This window comes from Carya illinoinensis, chromosome 2 (genome assembly GCF_018687715.1).
Source record: "Carya illinoinensis cultivar Pawnee chromosome 2, C.illinoinensisPawnee_v1, whole genome shotgun sequence".
In the NCBI taxonomy this organism is placed as follows: Eukaryota; Viridiplantae; Streptophyta; class Magnoliopsida; order Fagales; family Juglandaceae; genus Carya; species Carya illinoinensis.
This window is the reverse complement of record NC_056753.1, coordinates 2,003,383-2,025,620: the sequence shown is the minus strand read 5'-3', so window position 1 is coordinate 2,025,620 and position 22,238 is coordinate 2,003,383. Positions and strand designations below refer to the sequence as shown.

Genomic DNA, 22,238 nt, shown 5'->3' with positions numbered 1-22,238 from the left:
TGGATTTCAGTTGTGTGCTTAGCAGCCTAGAAATAAAGGTCGACATTTACATTTCAATAAACTTGCACAGTATGTTTTACATGTTCCGGTACTAAAAGACTAATGTTGTGTTTGGTTATTAAACCAAATTCATCTTATCTCATCTCAACTACTTCAAATTAATCATTAATGGAATCTGTTTTTTTTTTTCAACTTTTCATAAAAAAATCAAATCCATTTTAATGGAACTTACAAAATATTACTATTCACAATTCAATTCAACTCATGTTAACATCCAAACGTATAGAGTTGTAGCAGGTTAGTGGTGTTAGTTCTTATGTATCGGCACCAACAGGCTTGTTGTCTTTCAGGGTAAATAATATAACGATTATTCCCTATGCTTTGCATCTTTAGGTTTGTTTTTGGAGACTCTTCATTGCATCCCTCTTCTCTTGGTCGTAAAATATAAAAAGGGTGCAACCAAAACTACCCATTCCGTTGCCGGGAATCGAACCCGGGTCTCCTGGGTGAAAGCCAGATATCCTAACCGCTGGACGACAACGGATAACTACGCTCCCGAGAGTTTAATTATTTACTTGTATATTTGAACAAAAAGGTATCAACAGTAATGGCAACGCAATGTACGTACGCATCTCACCCTATTGGGATGGATATGTTGTTAGGGTCAAATATATTATTTTGAAAAAAATATAGTTACAAGTATAATTATGTATTAATTTATGTACTAATATGAAGTGATTGATCAAAAAGTAGATTTTTATTGAAAATAGTGTTAATTTAAATTTTAAGTATAAATAAATTAGTATTAATATATAGATTAGTACGCAACTGTGCTTGTATATAACATAACTCATTATTTTGACATCTTACTCTGTTTGCTGTTTGAAAGATAGCATTTGCAAATTATTACTAGCATTTGGGCTTGTAGGTTGTATCTAGCATTACTCCTCCCATTTTAGCTGTCCTATATCAACTATGAAAAGCTAGAATCAGTATGGATTTATCTTGGGAAAAGACTATGGCTTAAAAAACAATCCCTGTTAATCATGAAAATAATATTCTCTTAAAGGCCAATTAATTTTTTACCCCTTCTCCATCCAAAGTTTGTTAACAAGTATACCAAGAATTTCCACGGAGAGATTTGAGTTTTCTTTTGGTCTCTATTTTTAATTGAAAATTTCTATTTAGCAATCCTACACACACCTGCTCAGACACAGAGAGAGAGAGAGAGAGAGAGAGAGAGAGAGAGAGAGAGAGAGAGAGAGAGAGAGAGAGAGAGAGAGGAGAAGAAGAAGAAGAAGAAGAAGAGTTCTTCTACTGAGCAGGGTATGATATAGGGCTTATGAGTAAAATAACTCTATACGATTATCCATAGCAATATTTATCCATCTTGTGCCACATTTCTCAGCAAAACTTGGACAAGGTTGAAATAGATACAACACACTCAATTAGGATAAGATAAACACATTCTTTTGTATATCAATTATGCCTTATCATGTACATTCATAGACAGCCTAATCAACAATCTTTATATATTAAATAGTATTATTTGAAGGTCTTACACCACATACCATTTACATGACATAATTTGATTTGTAAAATTTAAATTATGCTAAGTGAATGATGTGTAGTGTAAAAGTCTTCAACTAGAATTATTCGTATAATATTTACATGTACTATACAGATCAATTTAATTGAATAAGAATATTTTTCTCACAAGACTCAATCTTTGTCATGGTATCATTGTCAATCCTCTCTATAGATGCCTTCTCCATCCAACCCATGCCGATAATCCCTCCCCCTACTTCCTGCACAATATTGACAGCCCTAGTGCACTACTCTTGGACGTTTCCCAACTTTTAACTGGTGACAGTTACTCCACCTTGAGCCGCTACATTGCATATTCATTCCCTCTTGAAGAGTTATAACATCATCACGAAAAATAATACTAGCATTCAACATTTTGCTTTTGCCTCTAGTCATAAGATGGTACAAACTTGGGAGATTAGATATATACCCTCCTAAAATAACCTCTACACTCTCATGGGACTCTCTCACATATATTTTCTTCAACCTCTTCTCAACTTATTTTCTCTATTATATTAAGAGATACATAAAAAAACTGTAAAATCACTCAGCATAGCAGATTTCGTCCTCAAACGACCTAGAAACGTGTATATTTTTATGTCAAATCATGTAAATCTATGTGTCTATTTCTTTGTTTATATTTAATATTGTGTTTTATTTCTTATTTATTTTATAGATCGATGAGTATTCAAGTATCGTATCAACATCAAACCATTATCGAGGATCATTCGACCATTTTGTTACCTTTCAATCCTACCGAAAAATTACATCAACAAAGGCCATTTTGAAATTTTTATATTAATTAGAATTGATGTTATGATAGATGGTATGTTTACGTAGCCTATTGGTATCATTATTGCCTTCGTCTTGATAATTATACTCCGGATATATAAGGATATCTACATATACATATTGACATTGTTAGAAAGCACACGCTTGTGATGATGAATGCATGCTATTTGTTGCAATCAAATGAGCTGGACCATCATAATTATTATGTATCAAAATTCCCTAAATATAAATGAATAAATGAGTCCATATCAGCCAAATTAATATCAGTCAACATGCATGCATGCATGGTCATCGAATGGGATAGGTATCTTGGTCAAAAGTTGGAAAAGGAAAAAGATTTAATTGAAAAACCCATATGGATATGTACCCTGTGATTAGCACAAATATGGCAATTAATTTATGTTAATTTCTAGTTGATTGTCTTTATCTTGATCTTCATTTTCTTTTTTTGAATTATTTTGTGCTGGGCATTTACGTCCTGATTACCAACAATTGTTATAATAATATATATAGTACTTCCCATGCAGTAAAGACAAAATAAAAAAGTAGAAAGTAAAAAAGGGCACATGCTTGCATAGTAAACTGAGTAATTAAATAATTAACCACATTTTCTTTGGTTAAATATGTTGACCTTAGACTTTATTTTTTTTCTTTATAAATTAATCGTCCTCTTAACAACCAAAACAAAACAAAGTTAGTAAGGCATGGAAGGCAAGAAAGAAAAATTCTATAAGGGGTCTTAGGACTGATTTAGTTACACAAGGCAACTCATCAAATTTTAAAATAAAAATAATATTAAAAAATTATATTTTAATAATATTTTATTTAACTTTTAACTATTATCTCATTTCATCTCGTCTTATCTATGTAACTAAATGAGGCCTAACACTACTACATATCTTTACCTAACCAAACTAACATGTGATTTATCATTTTTATCCTTTTATTTAAACATACATATTAAAACATTAAGATAGAATAATAAAAATAATAAATCACATATTATAAAAATATTGTATGGTATATATAAGGCTTCTATATATATAGAACTTCTTATACACAGTACTTTTGAAATTAGCCAGCTTTTCCCACTATTGAAGTTTAATCCAAGTGGTGACAACTAATGTTTATCTGGCGGCCTTTTGGTGACACCACACTACCATTCCTTTCTCGTCTTATTATATAAGATGTAGTATATTTATTATCATTAAATAATTTTTTATTAAATAATTCTTTATAACATGACACATTTTACATAATATAATAAAAATAAGATAGGAGTATGAAAAATGCAAAAGACAAACTACTACCATCAAGTTCTATGAATTATAAATATTATTTGCAACGAATGCTAGAAACTGAAGAGGAGCTTCCCAAATTCCGATTTACATAAAGATTAAACGTCACTGCTCATCCGGAAAAAATAAATATATAACCAAAAAATAAAAATAAAAAAGACTGTACTCAAAGATCAATGCAGATCTTGCATTTATAAATGTATCTCTCCTGAAAGTCTTCTTCGAAACCACCAAAAAAATATTGACTTTGGAACCTCTCTCTAGATCTCTCACTTGTAGGCAGATACGACCTGCACAGAAAAAGAGAAAAATAGTGGAAAAAGTATCAGCATGGATATATAATTATGCCAATATATAAACTATATATCACGAACTTGGATAACAACAACAATAAAAATATTATGATAATAATTAATTCATATCTCCATTGTGGCCTTGTCTAATACGGTTTTGAAAACAGCACACTGGATGGCTGATAAAATAATCAGTTTTGATAAAGAAAGAAAAAAAGATATTCTATTATTTGGGAAACTCAAAAATAAATAAATGAAACTCAAAACAGTACTCCACTTTAAAGTCACAAGTCTTCACTGTGTCAGTGTTTGATCAAACACGAAATAATGCAAGTAACTAAAGTCATGCATGCACCTAATGTCCTAAATCAACTCACGAGTTTATATTTCTACGAACTAATAAAAATTATCTTCAACAAAAGGCAACCTAACTTGAACGTGATATGCAGACTTAATTAGATATTGTTAGGTAGAGCAGAAAAATATAATGAGGGCAACTTTTGTCCTTAGGACACGAGGGAGTAGGGACATCAAATCCAAGCATCTTTACTCAAATATCATGAATATTATTTTCATTCAGGGTTTTTTTTTTTTTTTTTAACAAGTGATGTTTCGTCCAATTAGTACCCATCAAAACCCCATGGCTACCTTATTTTTTTATACAAAAGATTCCTTTAGGATCATAATTTGAGACACGCAAATAATATGCATAGTTGACCCAAAGAAACGTCCCATCACACGGCATCCATTTCTCTCTTCTTTGTTTTTTCCCCCTCTTGACAACGATATTCATTTCTCTGTTAGCAAAACAACGTGGAGGCATTTTTTAAGCAGATTTCAGGCATTTGAAAGGGTAAAGGGTGTGCAAGTAAAATCCGAGGCTTGACCCCAAAAAAAAGAAGAAAGAAAGTAAAATCCGAGGCTGCTACTAATTATTGATTGGGGTTGAAAGGGACATCCTTCCTCTTGAAAAGACGACTGTTCCTTTAACCCACCTCCTAGTAATTTTAGCCTCCCACTATTACCAGAGGAGATAGCCCCATTTATGAAAAGACAGGCATAAAAATCCAAACAAAATCATCTACCACACAATGATATTGTTCAATAAAATGGACAAAACAAGCAAACCCGCATGTGCACAGGCATATATAAACCACAGAGAAAGAAAGAGTACATACCTAGAATGAAACTCAGTTAAATGAAAAAGCGGGAAGGTTAAAGAGCTTCTGAAAAGAAAATATCAACAAGATGGACCAAGACTTCTACCCTCCTCGCTTTCTGGCTTAGACTGCGGCTGGGTATGCTGGCCCTGCTGGTGTGCATGTGTTTGTTGTGGCTGGAGCAAGAGCTGTGCCTGGAGCGGATGGTGATGAGAATGGCCATGATGTTCCCCTTGCTGTGGTTGAATCTCGTAAGGATTTTCAAATGTGCCCAGAGCCAAAGAAGGCGACATAGCAGCGGCAGCAGCATTCACCTGATTGAACCCAGTAGCAGTGACCGAACCTCCCGCTGCGGCAGCCGGGTCGAACCCACTGTTGAACCTTACGAGTTCTGGCTGGTGCTGGTGCTGGTGCGACTGCGCGTGCTGCTGTAGTTGTTGTTGCTGCTCATAACTCCGTAAAATCTCCTGTTGCTCTCTGGCAGCCACAGCTGCAGCCAATTGCTGTGCCTCAAATAGCTGGTGCTGGTGATGCTGTGGCTGGGGCTCGCGAATCACCAATGCCCCACCACGCGTAGGAGCCCCAGTGGGAATCCCAAGCATAGGCGACATGTTGTAGGGCAAAACAGCCGAGGACGAAGGATTGCCAGGGTGCTGCTGTTGGGTCATATATGCCGGGGGTTGAAGAATAGTGAGCATAGCCTGAGGGCCAATATAGGAAGCAAGCTCCTTCTTGGCATTAAATAGATCAGTCTGGACCTGTTTCAACCTGTGCTGAAGAATGGAGATGAAGCCCACGCAGCCATACACTGGGTCCCGAAGACGAGCCTCGGCCTCGTACGCCAGCGAGTTCACGGCGTCTTCGCGCTGCGCCGCGTTGAGCTCGTTGAGAAGCTTGGCGACGTTGCTGGCGCCGAAGACCTTGTGCACATTGGCGAACTTTTGGGGTTGGTCCGGTGGGAAATAGGGTGCGAACACGCACTCTTGCGTGCACTTCCGCCTCAGAAACTTGCACGCTGCGCAGGGAGAGTTCGATGACGACATTTTTGTCTTTCAAAATCTGAAAAAACAAAGAAGCCCAAAATCACAAAAAGAAAAAGATTTACTACCGAAATATATATAATTATTATATAAAACGACAAATGGAATTGTTCAGGAACGGTATATAGCCTAGAGAGAGAAAGTATGAATAGAGAGACTGTTTTTGTTGATCACCGATAATAATGAGGAAGCCAACCATCGAAATGAGGGGTGATGAAGGAGATAAACGAGAGGAGGAAGCGGGGGGATGGTTAAGGGAAGCTTCATTTAAAGAATAAATGGATCATTAAAATTTTCTGGGGCATTAAAATCGTCTCGTATCGAATCTATTAAGAAACCGACACGATGAGTCAAAGATAACCAAAGACTGTCTTACACAGCAAGCAAAATGGAGGAAAAGGAAAACGAAGCGGTTCATGGTGCTGCAAGATGAAAAATAAAGGAAAAACATTGGGAACGAAACCTATTAGAGCGTGATCGGCGGGACGATTGCCGATATTTCTCAAACTTCCACTACACTGTGAGAGAGAGAGCGACAGTGGAACAGAAAATTACAATGAAACGAGAACTACTCTTTGTGAAATTACCAGAAACGTGAAAACCCAATTAGAATGGCTTCGTAAAGAAGCTCTCGCCGCTTTCTCATTCTGGCTCTCAAGAACGAGAACTCTCTCTCTCTCTCTCTCTCTCTCTCTCTCTCTCTCTCTCCAGAAATTACACCATCTCAAAAATGGAAAAAATATATATATATCATCGTATGGATCCTTCTAGATCCGTTTTGACGAAAAAATCAAAGTTCTAAACCAAATCATCTGGCTCAACGAGTCCCCTAGCGATCTCCATATCCACCCGGCTAGCTTCTCTCCGATTCCAAAAATTAAATAAAGAAAGAAATATCAGAATCTCACCTCAGGGGGATTTACGTTTAAGATATTGCTAAACTCCGTCCTCGGATTACAGTAGTATCGGTCCCTTCTCTCTTTCTCTCTTCCTTTCGTTGCATCCCAAGGCCATGTGAAACCTGCGACAAAACATAGACTCTAATAACCGGAACTTCGTCGTTTGTGCGGAAGCCTGAAGCAACTCTTCAAAAAATGGAGGCCGAAAACCTCAAGACTCACAGTGATGGGGAGGAGGAGGGGAGGGGAGGGGAAGGGATGGCTCTACAGTCTAGGGTTTGAGAGCGAGAGAGCGGTTGATCCGATCTTCGAGTTTCACGATGATCCCATTGGGAACAAAAAAAAAATAAAAAATAAAAAATAAAAGAAAAATCGAAATAGGAAAATAGAAGGAAAGAAAGAAATAGTCAAAACAACTTTTTACAGAGAAAAGGAGAGAGATGATTCGATGGTCTCTACGTCAAAATTTATGTGCTTTCTATTGTCTGCCGTTGAGATTTTAGCAGAGTGGTTATGGCCGTCGGATCAATAAACTATTTCTTTTCTTTTGTTTTATTTTTCTCGATACACTTTCTTCTTTTGTGTGCGACACGAATTTTGCAATCAGTTATTGAAAGGACCTCTCTCTTATTTCTGAGTAACAACTTCAATGCGTCTCTGAGTTACCTCTTTGTCCCTGCAGTACTACCACTGTCTCGTCCTAATGCCGAGACTACCCTTCCTTCTTATGGATTGTCACCCCTGGCTCTTTATGTCCTTAAATTACCAACCTGCCCTGCGCTTTCTCTCTCTCTCTCTCTCTCTCTCTCTCTCTATCTCTCTCTCTCTCTCTCTCTCTCTCTCTCTCTCTCTCTCTCTCTCTCTCTTAAAATACTATTAATATTTATAATTTTTATTTATATGACAATAGATATTGACAATGGAAATTACTATTCATTTAGTAAAAAATATGAGATAATTTGGTTATTTCCTTCTAAAACCTATACATATCCATATATATAGTAATAAAAATGAGAAGATCTTATCCATATATTAAAATATGGTCTGATTTTAATTGATTGTTTGAAATCTGAAATACCATTTTAATATAAAATCTGAAATATTTTAATTGTTTATTACTCATAAGTCATAAGAGTAATTAAACTTTGTTTTGAATTAATGGTAGTTACATAAAATTTTAAATCAATTCAAAATCTTTAATAATTTAATGAGGTGACTTGTCACATTGATTGGTTGAAATATAAGTGTTTGATATTTTTTATTTGAAAGGAAATAAAGATATAAATAATTCTTATTCATGTATGAGGTTATATATTCAAATCCAATTTTTCTTCGAGTAAAATTAAAGAGTAATGCTACATATATTTATAATTTTAGGTACAAAACCCATTTTATCAATTTTCTTTTTAATCTTAAGTTCAATAATTTTTAGCATATTAATTAATAACTAACTAGTCTGATGCACATATTTTTATGTAAATAAAAATTATAAGTATAAATAATAGAGTAGTGATATATATACTCGTGGACTATGCAACTATTGTGTAGTTGTTTTGAAAAATAATGAGATTTACTATTTAAAAATTAATTTTTTTCATATGAGTCTCGTATTTATTTATTTTAAAAAAAATAATTATGTAACGCTTACATACTTACTACTGTATCATTTCTCCAAATAATATTTCTCAAAATTAAAATCAAATCTCAAAAGATGGAAAGCATAGGGACCAAGTGAAGACATTAATTTGTTAGTCTTGGCGTGCAAGTTTCAATACATCATCAATCATGAATCACATGATAGATAGTATGTTATGACCAAATTATATATATATAATTATATATACAAACTGTTGATGAATACAGCAGTAGTCATTTAATGGCTCACGCATGTCCAATATGAATTAAATTCCAACGGTTTGGTCATTGAAAACAAGTTATTCAATGATCTTTTCATTGTTTATATAAACTTTAGCATCCTTTATTGACATAGGATTATGAAGAGAGATCCACTCTTAATAAATTTTTTTTTAAACACTACAAACTTTCGTCTTTCTCGCCTGTCCTGTCATTATTATTATTTTTTTTTAGAAAAAAACAAAATGTTATTCATAATCATCAACAGAATGGAATAATACAATGAGGAAACTCATGGAAATCAAACTTTACTCCTATGACCCCCAAAGCATCTTTTGCTTAAGGCATGAGCTATGTTGTTACAATACCTCCCAATATGGTTAACTAGTCATTGATCAAAACTTGCCAAATTTTCAATGATTTCTATTATAAACATGTCACAACAAGTGTCATCAATTTATTTATTTTTAATCATTTTAACAACTTGCAGAGAATCACCTTTCAATATGACCTACTTTAAATCCAAACCCTTAATGAATTTAACTGCATTTAGTCCAGGAAAAGTTTCAACTAGTAATGGATCAGAATATAAATCATAGTTCATCTTCAAAGTACTTACCACATATCCCTCCCGATCACGGATGATAGCTCACAATCTCAACTCGTCCTATCATTAGACTTTTATTTTTATTTTCTAAACCCAATCCTTCAATGCATTTTTATCAATGTATTTTATATGAAATATAATATTTTTTATTATTTAAATTATACTTGCCTTACATGATATCAAATAATTAAAAATCAATTATAATATTTTACTAATTAACTAATAAGTATTTGATACCATGTAAAATAATAATAATAATAATAAGATAATAGTTAAAAGACGGGGAATTGAAATTTTCATCCGTTGTCATACAAATTATGATGATTTTATTTTTTGTAACTTTTTTTTGTTTATATATTAATCATTTAATACAACTTTATATAGTCTTCACTTCACATCAAATAATTATTTTTTTAAACTAAATCATGGATTGATTAGACAGGGTGTTTAGGTAATTGCAGCCTTGGGGTGAAGTTAATTAACACGCGTGTGAACTGTTACCATACTGGCATTCCCATTCTCTCTCACTACTTGTAACTTGACAGTTGTTCTCTCTCAGACGAACAGGGGCGTGTTAGTAAATTGACGTAGGCAGCACATCGTTTCTCGATTCGCATCATTAAATACTCCAACTTCAACCTTCTTCGCATCAGCTTGCACGAGTAACGAGATAAGGGAGAGAGTGGTGACAGAGTGACCTGCTATTCCCGGTCAGCATCCGTACGAGCACACACCACGACATTGGACATTTTCACCGTTCCCTTTTAGTGTTTTGTTTTTTCGAAAAAAACACAACACCTGCGAAACAGTCGTTTGGATTGACCGGTTAACGAGCCTATGTAAAATCTCGCCCAATTTCGATGTGACAAATCCTTAAGCTTCCCCCAATTGTCTGATTGGGTGGCAACCCTCTCGGCCGTCAGGTCTGCCGCACGGGGACTGACATCTCGTTTGGTAGTGGGGTAGTGGTACTACGCAATTAGTATTTATAAGGTAGTTAGAAATTTTTTTATTTTTTATATTTCATTTTTTAAAATAATTTTTTAACATTCTTAATTATTAAAAAAATTAAAAATATATATAATTTAACTAATAATCATTTTTTAACCATTAAATAAAATAAAAATTTTTTAAAAATCAAATACAAAAGAATAATAAATGGGTAGTAAAAAGGTAGTATCCCGATTATTTTCTTTTGTAATATACATAAGATTATAAACATATAAATAATAGGAAAATAAATTTTAAATAATGATAAAATAATTTAAGTTAAGATTTTTATAAGATTTAAAAAAATTGAAAAAAAAAATTATAAAGTAAAAAGAGGATTATAATATAATTTTTTAATATCATTTTTATTTTAAAATTTCAAAAAGTTGAATAATTTTTTGAGGGCATCAGCTTTGGGAGATGCAGACTTTACCTAGATAATATTTCTCGCCACACAGGGAGTCTTGTGAAACCCCTGCGGTACGTGCAAGTTCAACGACGGTTTGTCTGAAGCTTTCTTTCTTGGCCCTAACTATGTTCTAGAAGCTAGGAGGACGAGGAGGTTTAGGGTATTGCCTCCTCCTCCACTGCCCCTGCCCAAAGTGAAGCTATTAGCAACATGTTCAATTGGCTCCAGAATTTCCTCTCTGGAATACTTTTGGTTCTTTTTCTCTTCTACTTCATCATTTGCTATTTACTATTATTATTTACTCTCAGTTGGTTTTGCCTTGGTAGGGCATTGATGACTTAGCAACCTGGATTATGGCAGACCGAGCTAACTTGGAAGACGAAGTTTGCTCCAGGAGTGTCTTCTCTTTTTACGCCAAGGGGGAGTTCAAAAAATGGAAAGCTAAGAGGGCAGAGTTGGAGATCCTACTTGCGCAAGTTGACGGCTACGCCCACTCGCTGGTGGGTGACTTGGAAATTATTTGCGACAAAATTCTCTACCTATGAGATAAACTTTGTTGTGCTGGGGAGTTAAAGGCTTGTGACAATTGGGCTGCTGGAGTTAGAGTGAAACTCTGCTAGGACTCAACTTTCCCTCACCCAAAGGGAATTAGAGTCAGAGCAAGGTCGCATCAGTTTTGAACTCTCAGCCTTTAGGGAATCTGTCTGCTATGAACTATCTGGTTCCTAGTTGCGTTGCTCTAAACTTGTAAAGTCTTTGGCTACTTCAAAGGAGAAGAGACGGTAAGCTAATCTTGATCTCTCAGAGGTGCGCGACTCTCTAGAGGAGTTGAAACGACGACACAAGGATTACAAGAAAATTTGAGCCAACCTCGTTGAGCAGCAAAGGAAGATTAATGACATCCTTATTCACAAGGATATATGCCTAAAGGAGAAGACTCAAGAGGTGGGCGTTGGAGCCTAAATTGTTGGCTGTGAGGAAGGAACTCGTCTGCCTTCACCCACAGTTTGCGTCGGTGCGTGCTGTGAGGGACCACGCCTTTGGTTATGCTTATGGTGCTAGCGTGCTATGACTTAGGTCTCACTTGCTAGCCAATCCCCATGCCGACTTGCAGCACCTAGATCTGAAGTTGTTCAAGCCTGATGTGGCCTTACTTCAATTCGTTGATACCTTCAACCAGGACACTATGCCCAATGTGTTTGACAGTCCTCCTCTACCCTCAGCTTCCGGCAGCTCCAAGACTTAGTTTTTTTTTTTTTTTAATTTTATAATTTCTTTTGTTTGTTGTACAAATCCTTGTAAATAATGTGAACACTTTCATGCTTATACACTTTGGGACCTTTTTAGAGCTTGGTAAACATGCTAAACTTTTCTCTTATTGCTGCTTTCTTTTTCTACTTTTATCGTATTTTGATGGTGGCTTAAGGTAGCGTGGTCTGTTGACCTCCGTGCCCTTTTTACTTGACACTTGAGTCTTTTGGACTCGTCATTATTGTTCAGGGGTGGTGTGATTTGCCGACCTCCGCGCCCTTTTTACTTAGCACCGTGAGTTTTTGAACTCGTTATTGGTGTTTAAGGGTGGTATGGTCTGCTGACCACTGCACTCTTTTTACTTGACACCGCGAGTCTTTGGACTTAACATTGGTGTTTAGGGGTGACTCAAGCCTGGCCTAGAATGGACACTTTACTCCTCAAAAAAGAAATCAATAATGGAGTTCTAACAAATGTTCCAAGAGCAGAAAATAAAACATCATTAAAGGTAAAACTTCTTCAAGTGCTCCACATTCCAGGGGTGTTGTAACTCTTTGCCTTGGCTATCATTCCAACGGTAGGACCTTGGTCTGTGGTTGGCCACCACCACGTATAGTCATTTCCAACAGGGTCCTAACTTGCCTTCTTCTTTGGTGGTGGCTTCGCTTTCTTTCAGAATTAGATCTCCTAGCTTAAACGTCATGGACTTGACCCTCTTATTGAAGTATTGTTCCGCATTTTTCTTGTCATATATCATTTTAACTTTAGCTGCCTCTCTCTCCTCTTCTAGAAGGTTAAGATGCTCTTCCATGGCTTTGTTATTTTGGGGTGCCAAGAAATGGCGAGTTTGAAAACGTGGTAGACCGACCTTTTTGGGGGTAGGGGTGCAAATTGGTCGGCCCGGTCTGGTCTGGGTGATGGACCAAAATTTTCAGTCTATCATTGTTTCCGAATCGGACCAAATTGGTAGCTATCGGTTCGGACCAATTATTATTATTATTTCTTCTTTTCTTTTTAAATAAATTAATAAAAAATTTATTTAAAAAAATATTTTATATATTCAATGATAATAATTTAATAAATTAGATAAAAATTAGATAATTAATTATTCAATTATTATATAGAATAATATATATAGAATATATTTAAAAATTAAAAATATATATTTTCTCATCTCGATCAGTCCAGTTTGAGGAAACCCCACCTTGCGACCAGATTGAGACCGAAAGTTGAGAAATCCTTAGACTGAGACCCAAGGATAAACTCTATCATTTTAGTCACCTAATCCTATCCAAACTTATCAACTTAGTCACTTAGTCCTAGCCAAATTCTTGCATATACAATATTCCCTTTTGACGGATTGGTGACAAACTTTTACATCTACAATCTCCCCTTTTTGCTGATTAATGATAAAATAATCTTTAATGAATATAATATAAACCTGTCAAAACAAAACCAGCAGACTGAGAAACAGAGTAGAAATTCCAAGTAAATAATCAAGAATAAAAAAATACTAGCATAGAATAGTGACTAAAATTAATATTATTATAATTCACAAGATTTAAAATCTAATTCAAAGTCTAAGCATGTTTTAGTCCAACATCAAATTTATATCCAATAAAAATAAACTTTCTCCTCCTTAATATTAAACAACACAAAAAAACCATTCAACCCCCTTAAACAAATTCATTTAAGTAGTGAATTCATTCAACTTCCCCTCAAGGAAATTCATTAAACTCCCCCTCAACAACACACATCCTCAAACTCCTCCTAAATTACACAATACCAAAATAAATCAATCTGGTCCTCCAATATTCTTCCTTTTTGTCACTGATAAGACTCATAAGAGAATAAATTTTACTTATGTGTGCCGAGATGAAGGCACTAATAAAGACCTTGATTTGACACTGCTAAAACTCCCCTTGATCTTATAAATTCAACCATGTATTTTGATAAACCTAATATATGAGTATGAATGCATGCCAAATAATGACCAAATGAGTATCAAGGTTTTTGGTTGAGATATAAGCTCAAACACTTGGTGGGCATTTGGTTAAAACTGAGATGTATAAGCACTTAACCTACACAAATCAAGCCTTTACGCATCAATGATTTAAATCCATGATGATTAGAGTATCGATTCTTTCTATAAAGACTTAAGAGACAAATCCGTGTAGATGTTTGCCTTTTTTTCACAATGATTCAATACCAACTTTTTCTATATGCTTCAACCATTTGTGTTTGGCAAGGGCATATCTCTTTATTATTATACTAGGTTTAATTAGTATTAGTCAATTCGAGATATGGATTCTCTCTATGGTGAGCATCTCAATAATAAATATACAATTTAATTATAAGAAACATAAATATAAGTTCCTTATAGTGCATGTAAATAAACTTTGTCAAGATCACCCATAGGGTTAGTAAGCACACTATTGACTATAGAAAATAGAGAGATGCATAAGTTCAATAATTCATAATGTGAGAACTTAAGTGATCAAACCTTGACACATCAAGTATGTACTTTTCTCAAGAAAATAGACTTAAACAAGTTAGAAAAATAGAAAAAAAAACACAAACAAACCAAACAAAAATATATGCAAATAAATAAAAGAAAGTGAAATGCATGTCCTAAATTAATGATATACAAAGAATGTAAGAGCATGTAAGTGGTCTTATTAATTAATGTGACATGTCATCTTCTTTGACCACCTATTATACTTTAAACTTTGAGGCCATCTTTACATCATCACACCTTTTTGTTTTCTTATCCTTATTGGCAAGATAGAATTTAGACAACTCACATACCTTGACACTTATGATGTTTATTTGTTGGCTTAAGTCTTCGACTTGATTTTCAAGTGTCTTTGCCATTTTCTTTAATTTTCCTTCACCTTTATATTTCTGCACTTTACTCAAATTAAAACAATATAACGTTATGTGACAAAAAAATACCACAATAATGACAAATGGACACAAACTTACCTCTAACCTTACCTTGGTTCAGCTTCTTTGAGGTTGATGTTTCATGTGGTTTTTCAAAATGATTTGACTTTGAAACGACTTCTTTAATTTAGAGTATCTACAACTTGGTTTCCTTTGACAAAGGCAATACGTTTAGATGTAGTGGAAACAAATGATGAGGCTAGATGTTCTTTGCCTTGAGAAGTTGTGTATTTTAAACCTGTTCTATCATAACTGGACTTTTGAAGGCTCAACATTTCCTCCAATTTCCGTGTTGTAGTTTTTTGTTTGCACTCCTGAAAATTGTTCAGTTCCTTTTCTAGTGCACCCTTATGAATATTTAACCTTAATATTTCAACATCAGAGATTTTCAAACTTCAGCAAGGTTATTCTTTTCATTCTCCACAACTGTGAGTTTACTGTACAGTTTTTTGTTGAGTTTTTTAGCTTGACCACCTCTTCATATAAATTATTATAGGCTTCGTGTACACTTAACTCATGGTTAGCATCAACAAGAGTTATATCAGAGTCACTATCATCACATTCCCTTTCAGATTTTGTTAGTATAACGTTAGGAAAATCATTAATAACAGTAGAAAAAGTTATAAAAAAGTTTTCATCATCAGATAATAAACTTGAAGTTTCAAATTTTGAATTATCACTAAGTATGACATTCAATACTTTTCTTTTGTTTTTGTTAAAATTTGGACATTCAGCTCTTATGTGACCATATTCTAAGCATTTATGACACTTTACTTTATCATTTTTTGTAAATTTTTCTTTATTCCGTTTTTTAAAATAATTTTTCTTTGCAAAAAATTCCTTACCTCGCTTTTATTTTCTAATAGCTTCCTCGTTAAACAAGAATTTTCTAAATTTTCCTGCAATGAGATCTATATCCTCATCGTTCAGATTTTTTTCATCAGAAAAATCATCTTGATCTTATTTTATAGTTTTTAAAACAATGGACTTATTTTTTCTTATTTGAGAAAGTGATGACTCATAAGTTTGCAAGGAACTAACAAGTTCTTCCACCTTAATCGCATCCAAATCGTTGCTTTCATCAATGGCTGTCACTTTTGGGAGAAATGTTTCAAGCAAGGACCTTAAAATATTTCTCACGACCCTTGAATCCTTCATTTTCTAGGTTAGATTAAACCTGGAATTCATAATATTATTCAGTTTAGCGTAAAAATCATTAAAAATCTCATATTCCAACATTTTAATCTCTTCAAATTTTAATGTTAGCATCTGCAACTTTGAATTTTTTACTATTTTTGCACCTTTATGTGTAACCTCCAAAATATCCAAAACTTCTTTAACAATCTCACATATAGAGATTCTTTTAAATTTTTCCGGCAATACAACCATAAAAATAGCATTCAATCCCTTGCTTTTCCAATTACAAATGTTGATTTCATCTTTCATCCAAACATCTATAGTTGTCTTAAGTTTAGTCCATTTTCATTCAACTGCATACCACACACGTTCATCCAAAGACTCATATGAACTTTTCAATAAGCATAGTTTTCCCTATCGAAATGTGGTGAGATATACAACGACAATGACGTGTTCTACGAGAGCACGGATCACACTCGGATGAGTAAACTTAGCTCTGATACTAATTGAAATTACCCAAGTACCCATGTATATTCACGAAAATTGTTCTACCGATTTACTTGAACAAATTGGTTAGTCCTCAACTATGCAATTATTTAATAATTAAGCACTAATATAAAATAAATAAATTACATAACACTAAGATTGGTTACGAAGGGAAACCCTTTAAAGAACTCTTTAAAAGTAAAACCCTACGGGGCAACCAAATTTAGAAAAGTCAATTTTATTATTTGAAAATCAAGTTACAAGTAAGTTCTCAATTATAAAACTTTTGTCAATTGACTATTTTACTTGACCAGACAATCGACTCGTTTGTCTCTACTACAGCAGTAGCTTAAACTTTTGACAATTTTCAAACATTGACTTTCTTATGAAACTCCAATGGTTAAGACTCGACAAATTAATTTGTCAACATGGGGTGAGTCTGTCGCAAAGACGTCTCTTGACATAATGCTGACACCCGTGATAAATTCTCTTTGCAGAAACATATTTCAATTCAACTTCTTTTCTGAATAAGAGTAGATTCTTTAGGACTCAGTTTCACACTTCTGACTTATCTAACAACCCATAATATCTCCTAGATAAACTTAATATTATTATAGATAAAGTTAATAAATAATTTACATTCATCCAAAATTATAAACTTAAGGATACGACAAACTCTATCATTTTAGTCACCTAGTCTTATCCAAACTTATCAAGTTAGTCACCTAGTCCTAACCAAACTCTTGCATCTACAAAGGTGAAAGTCTCGCAAGAGATTTCTCCAGGCGATTTCCCATGGGAACTCGTGGAGCATGATATGTGCTTTGAAGTTCTCCAAGTGATCCACAAGGTCTTTCGATCCATTGTGCATCTCTATTTGCGGCACTTTAAATTTGGACGGAAGCAGCATGGCCATGATTTCCGCACTGTATGGTAAATCCGTCCGACTCAATAATTGTTGAATTGAGGAAGATCTTCCTATCTTTTTTGCCATCTCTTTGTACTTCCCAGCCATGATACACAGTTCATCATGCAGTTTTTTATTCTTTATATCTTTCACGTCCAATCCTCCATTGCTATGCGTCTCTCCTTCCCCTGCTCACTGTGGCTGGGGGTGGTAGCGTCACTAATCTCGAGGTTTCGGCGTTTCAACTCTTCATTCACTTTCCTAAAGTTTTCCATGGCATCTGATGTTGTCTTCAGTTTCTCCTCTGTGGTTGCAAAGCGAGTCTCCAAATTAGGAGGCATTGTTTCTGGATCACGAGTCATTTGAGAAAGTGTCACGATTGACATGGGGAATCACGTTGACGTCCAATGAAAAACTGAAATCATAGAGTATAGAATCCTATAAACAGTGCCACTATAAAGGATGTATCCCGCCACCGATCGTCATCGTTAACTTACAAGTCGTTACATGAGTGGCACTATGTGCATGTGAGAATGAAGATGGGTTACAAAGAGTAAAGAAGATTTTGATATAAATTAGATGAAGCTAAAGACTGATTTTATAGTGATAAAAATGAAAACAAGACAAGCTATCATCTCTCCTCTGTTGTTGTCTACTGATGTTGATTTTGTATTTGAACTCTCTCTTGCTCTTACTCATCTATTCGTGGTTGCAAGTCATGAGTATATCAGTCCGTAAATTTATTCAATTCCTTAGTTTCTTGCTCTAACATTTTATTTTTTCTATCTTTATTAGCAAGTTTTTTACACAACTCAGATATTTTATTGTTAAGCCGATCAATCTCACTTATCCTTGCTAGTAACCTCTAAGACACGGTCGTAACAGAGACAGCGTATTGAGCACTAAGCATTCTTAATTCTTCAATAACATCATAATCAGTCCTACCAAAAAAATATATCTCTGCTCCTATCATGGTGTTGATGGCCTAAGGAGAGAAAATTAGTGGTTGAGGCGTAAATGATTCTTGATTCAAACTTGGAACATTAATGGAAGAAAGTTACTCACCATAGCATCATTATGGATAAATAGAAACTAGGTCAATGAACAATATGATAATTTTTCTGCAAGTATTCGATGGATTAAAATGGCCCATTTTAAATAGAAACCTAGAGCCTTCAAATCTTTGCAAAATCATATTTATCAACAATATCAAGTGGATTTGAATCTATTTGCTCATTAAGTTGATAGAGATAGACCTAGGCTTTGTAGCACTTGACAAAATTTGGGCAACTCAACACTTTGCAACACTTGTTGGGACCAGAGTGGCTCCAATTATTTAGCTTTCTACAATTTCAACTAACGCACCGTTTTCGTCAGTTCATTGTTTACTGCAGTTCCTTTTTAATGATGCCAAAAGAGGTATAATTTTTGGACTAGAATATTAACATGTTCTTTCCAATGCTTTATTTTATAATAACATTCTTTGAATTATTAAGCATGTTTATCAATTGCTTAAAAAACTAACGTACATTCTAAATGTGGAGCTTAAATATTACTAAAGGTATCAGAGTTCTACTAATTATTTATCATCATAAAAAAAGAAGAGATTATTGCACCCAATGTTTCAAGTTTTATATAATTATATATCTACATATAAATTTTAATAATAAAAAATGAATTCAAGAATAAAAAAATCTTAAACTTAAGGTGCCTACATAATAGAGCCAACTACATTAACGAATCAAGCATAAGCAAGAGATGAAACAAGCTTACAAATAAAACTCTTAGAGTAATTTTTTACATCGCTTGAAAAATTTGAAATTCTATTAAGGTTCAAAATTGATATTTTCTCATAAAACATTAAATTGCATTTTCTACATATGAATGATATTTGTTTGAAAATTAAATTTGAATTTTTTAAAATATGATTGATTGTCATCCTTCACATGTGTATAACATAAATAAAAATTTGAATTTTGAAAATTTGAAAGATGATTAAATTGTCATATTTCATATGTGCATGTTTTGTTTGAAAATTTTTAAAATTGATTGATATTCTGTTGGACATATGCAAAATATAGATGATTTTGTTTGAAAAATTTGAAAAATAAATAATGCTAATTTTGTCATATGTGAAAAATAAGAGATTAAATTTAAAATTTTTTAAAAATGAATGATGTTGTCTTTGACAATTGCAAAAATGAGAAACTTTTATTTGAAATTTTGAAAACTGAGTAGTGCTCCTTTTTGACATGTGAATATTTTTATATTTAAAAATAAAATCTCATATGTCTATAAATAGCTCAATTGAGATCTTCAAATTTACAATAAGAGCATACACACATCAATTACAAGTTTTACAACATTCATTCAAAACTTTCGATCTCTTTTCTCTAAACATTGAACCTTAACTTTTGTTCATTTTGAGAGAGATATAGTTTACGCTATACTGTTTTCATTTCACTTATTGAGAAGTGTTTTCTGATGACCTACCTACTATCAGTTTTTGTATATATAAAAGAGTGTGCGTAACTCTTATACGTGTAGAAAGTGTTCTACATAGAGAATAGTTGAATTATCACATAAAAGGTGATTGCAAGTATAGAAGGTGTTCTACACGGATTCTTTATAACAGTATTGTTCAAAAGTATAATAGGTTTCTATTTCTACCTGAAAGAGGTTGAATACTGAATTTGAAAATATTCAAGAAGTAGTTTGAGACGACAACATAGGCTGTGAGGCATGCAATCATTGGCATCATATGTCTAAGTTGTAACTGTAGTTTTCACATTCATGTAGCTTAGAAAATAGTAATATTGTCATCATTTATGTTTAAATCTCATGGTCTTCTCAATGTGCCACCGAAAATTCTTATGTGAATTATTATTCTAATTATGATTGTTTGTGTATAGAAAATTCTATACACCACACTATCATCCCCTCTTGTCTTACTATGTAAGATATGACACTTTATCATCTAATGATGATAAATAAATTATATCTTATATAGTTGGCTAAAAATAAGATAGGAGTATGGAGTATAGCATATATTGGTGCATCCATGTTAATTAAAGAGAAAAATAATAGACATTTATAGTATTTATGAGCAATATTTAATACTATCCAAAAAGTTCAAATGAATATTAATAAACAAAAATTCTATGCAGTCATTTTTGCGTACTCTTTTACACTATTAATATGATTGGTTGCACATTAAAAAAATGATACAGCCAATCACGTAATAGAGTGAGTAGAAAAGACGTAAAAGTGACTAAATATAGCATTAATATATTTTTCCCTCTAAACTTAGCATCTATGTAAATTTAAAAAAAAAAAAATCAAGATGTTTATAATATTTATGAGCTTTTAAAAAGATGCATATATGCAAAAGACAAAATACTACCAGCAATTACTATTGCATTATAAATATTATTTGCAACGAATGCTAGAAAATGAACATGAGCTTCCCAAATTCTGATTTACATAAAGATTAAAGTAATTCTACTCTAAGGCCGGTCTAGTCTCCAACACCACACACTAGTGATGTGGTAAACCGGTTTATTTAAAAATGGTCTAATAAATTTCCTTTCTGCCCTCCCTCTACTAGTCCCTCTCCCCCCTCCCAAAACCGAGTCTCCCTCCTTCTTGGTCTTCCGCCTCCCTCTACGAATCCCTCTCCCAACATCGAGTGTTAGTGCCACATAGAAAGTAATTTCAAAACACCTCTCTCTCTCTCTCTCTCTCTCTCTCTCTCTCTCTCTCTCTCTCTCTCTCTCTCTCTCTCATCCAGAAATCCTAACATACATACCCATTATATATTCATTATTTTCATATTGGTTTTTCCTTATTGTTTCTAACACCTTAACATATATCTGCTTTTCTTAACACTAGGTACGTACTTTCTCGGATTGATTAAGCTTCTTGTCTTGTCTATGATTTTATAAAATTTTCTAAAAATTCTTGATCTTTGTTTGAATGTTCTCAAGACAATCTCAACGGATGATCCGTTTTCCATTGTTACAGGTTTTACTTTTTTGTAGCTTTTTTTTCCTAACAAGTTTAAGGCTGTCAATCATGTTATTATAAGATTGACACCACTTTTTCTCTATTTTTTTTTATCAAATTATATAAACTTTCTTTATTTTCTGTAAAACTAAAATATCGATCTGAGTATGGATGCAATTGTGGCCTCCCTCCTTCTTCGTCTCCCCCCTCCCTCTGTGAATCCCTCTCCCTGCTCCCAAGACCAAGTCTCCCTCCTTCTTCGTGAGTTTGATTGCTCTCCCCCCTCCCTCCTTAACAGTTTCATCTACGTTGGTGCCGTACAAACTCATTTCTGTTGGGCAATCTCATTTCCAGTGGTACCCTACATTGGTGCCTACTAACAATCTCATTTCCATCCAAGATGTCTACATTCGTGCTATCTCTAAGGTTCGATCCCCTACTCAGGCCGACAATATGCAGGTTCTCTATTATGCCAAAAGTTGTTTCTCCCAACCAACAAAGTGGCTTGTTTTCTCTCTCTTGAGTGGCTACACTCCTAGAAAAAGTGGAGAGTAAAGAAACGAATCATTTTACTCTA

General features: G+C 33.9%; 1 protein-coding gene and 1 non-coding gene across 4 annotated transcripts; both read right to left on the bottom strand.

Annotated features, from left to right (window-relative positions):
- Nucleotides 1-472: 472 nt before the first annotated feature.
- On the bottom strand, nt 473-544 carry TRNAE-UUC. Its single transcript has one exon. It is a non-coding gene; the product is annotated as a tRNA-Glu (tRNA).
- A 3,142-nt stretch (nt 545-3,686) lies between these two features.
- LOC122296493 (LOB domain-containing protein 36-like) lies at nt 3,687-7,609 on the bottom strand. Of its 3 annotated transcripts, none has more exons than XR_006238569.1 (3): nt 7,079-7,608; nt 5,149-6,189; nt 3,687-3,967 (listed from the first exon to the last, which is right to left on the bottom strand). XR_006238569.1 is itself a non-coding variant. In XM_043106258.1 (2 exons), exon 2 carries the CDS (start codon nt 6,171-6,173, stop codon nt 5,211-5,213), a length of 963 nt encoding a protein of 320 aa, XP_042962192.1. In that variant the 5' UTR covers nt 6,174-6,189; nt 7,079-7,609; the 3' UTR covers nt 5,031-5,210. The 3 variants fall into 3 exon arrangements, 1 of the variants encoding a protein (XP_042962192.1); XR_006238574.1 differs by lacking the exon at nt 7,079-7,608 and adding an exon at nt 6,758-6,999; XM_043106258.1 differs by lacking the exon at nt 3,687-3,967 and having other exon boundaries at nt 5,031-6,189; nt 7,079-7,609.
- Between the last annotated feature and the right edge of the window lie 14,629 nt (nt 7,610-22,238).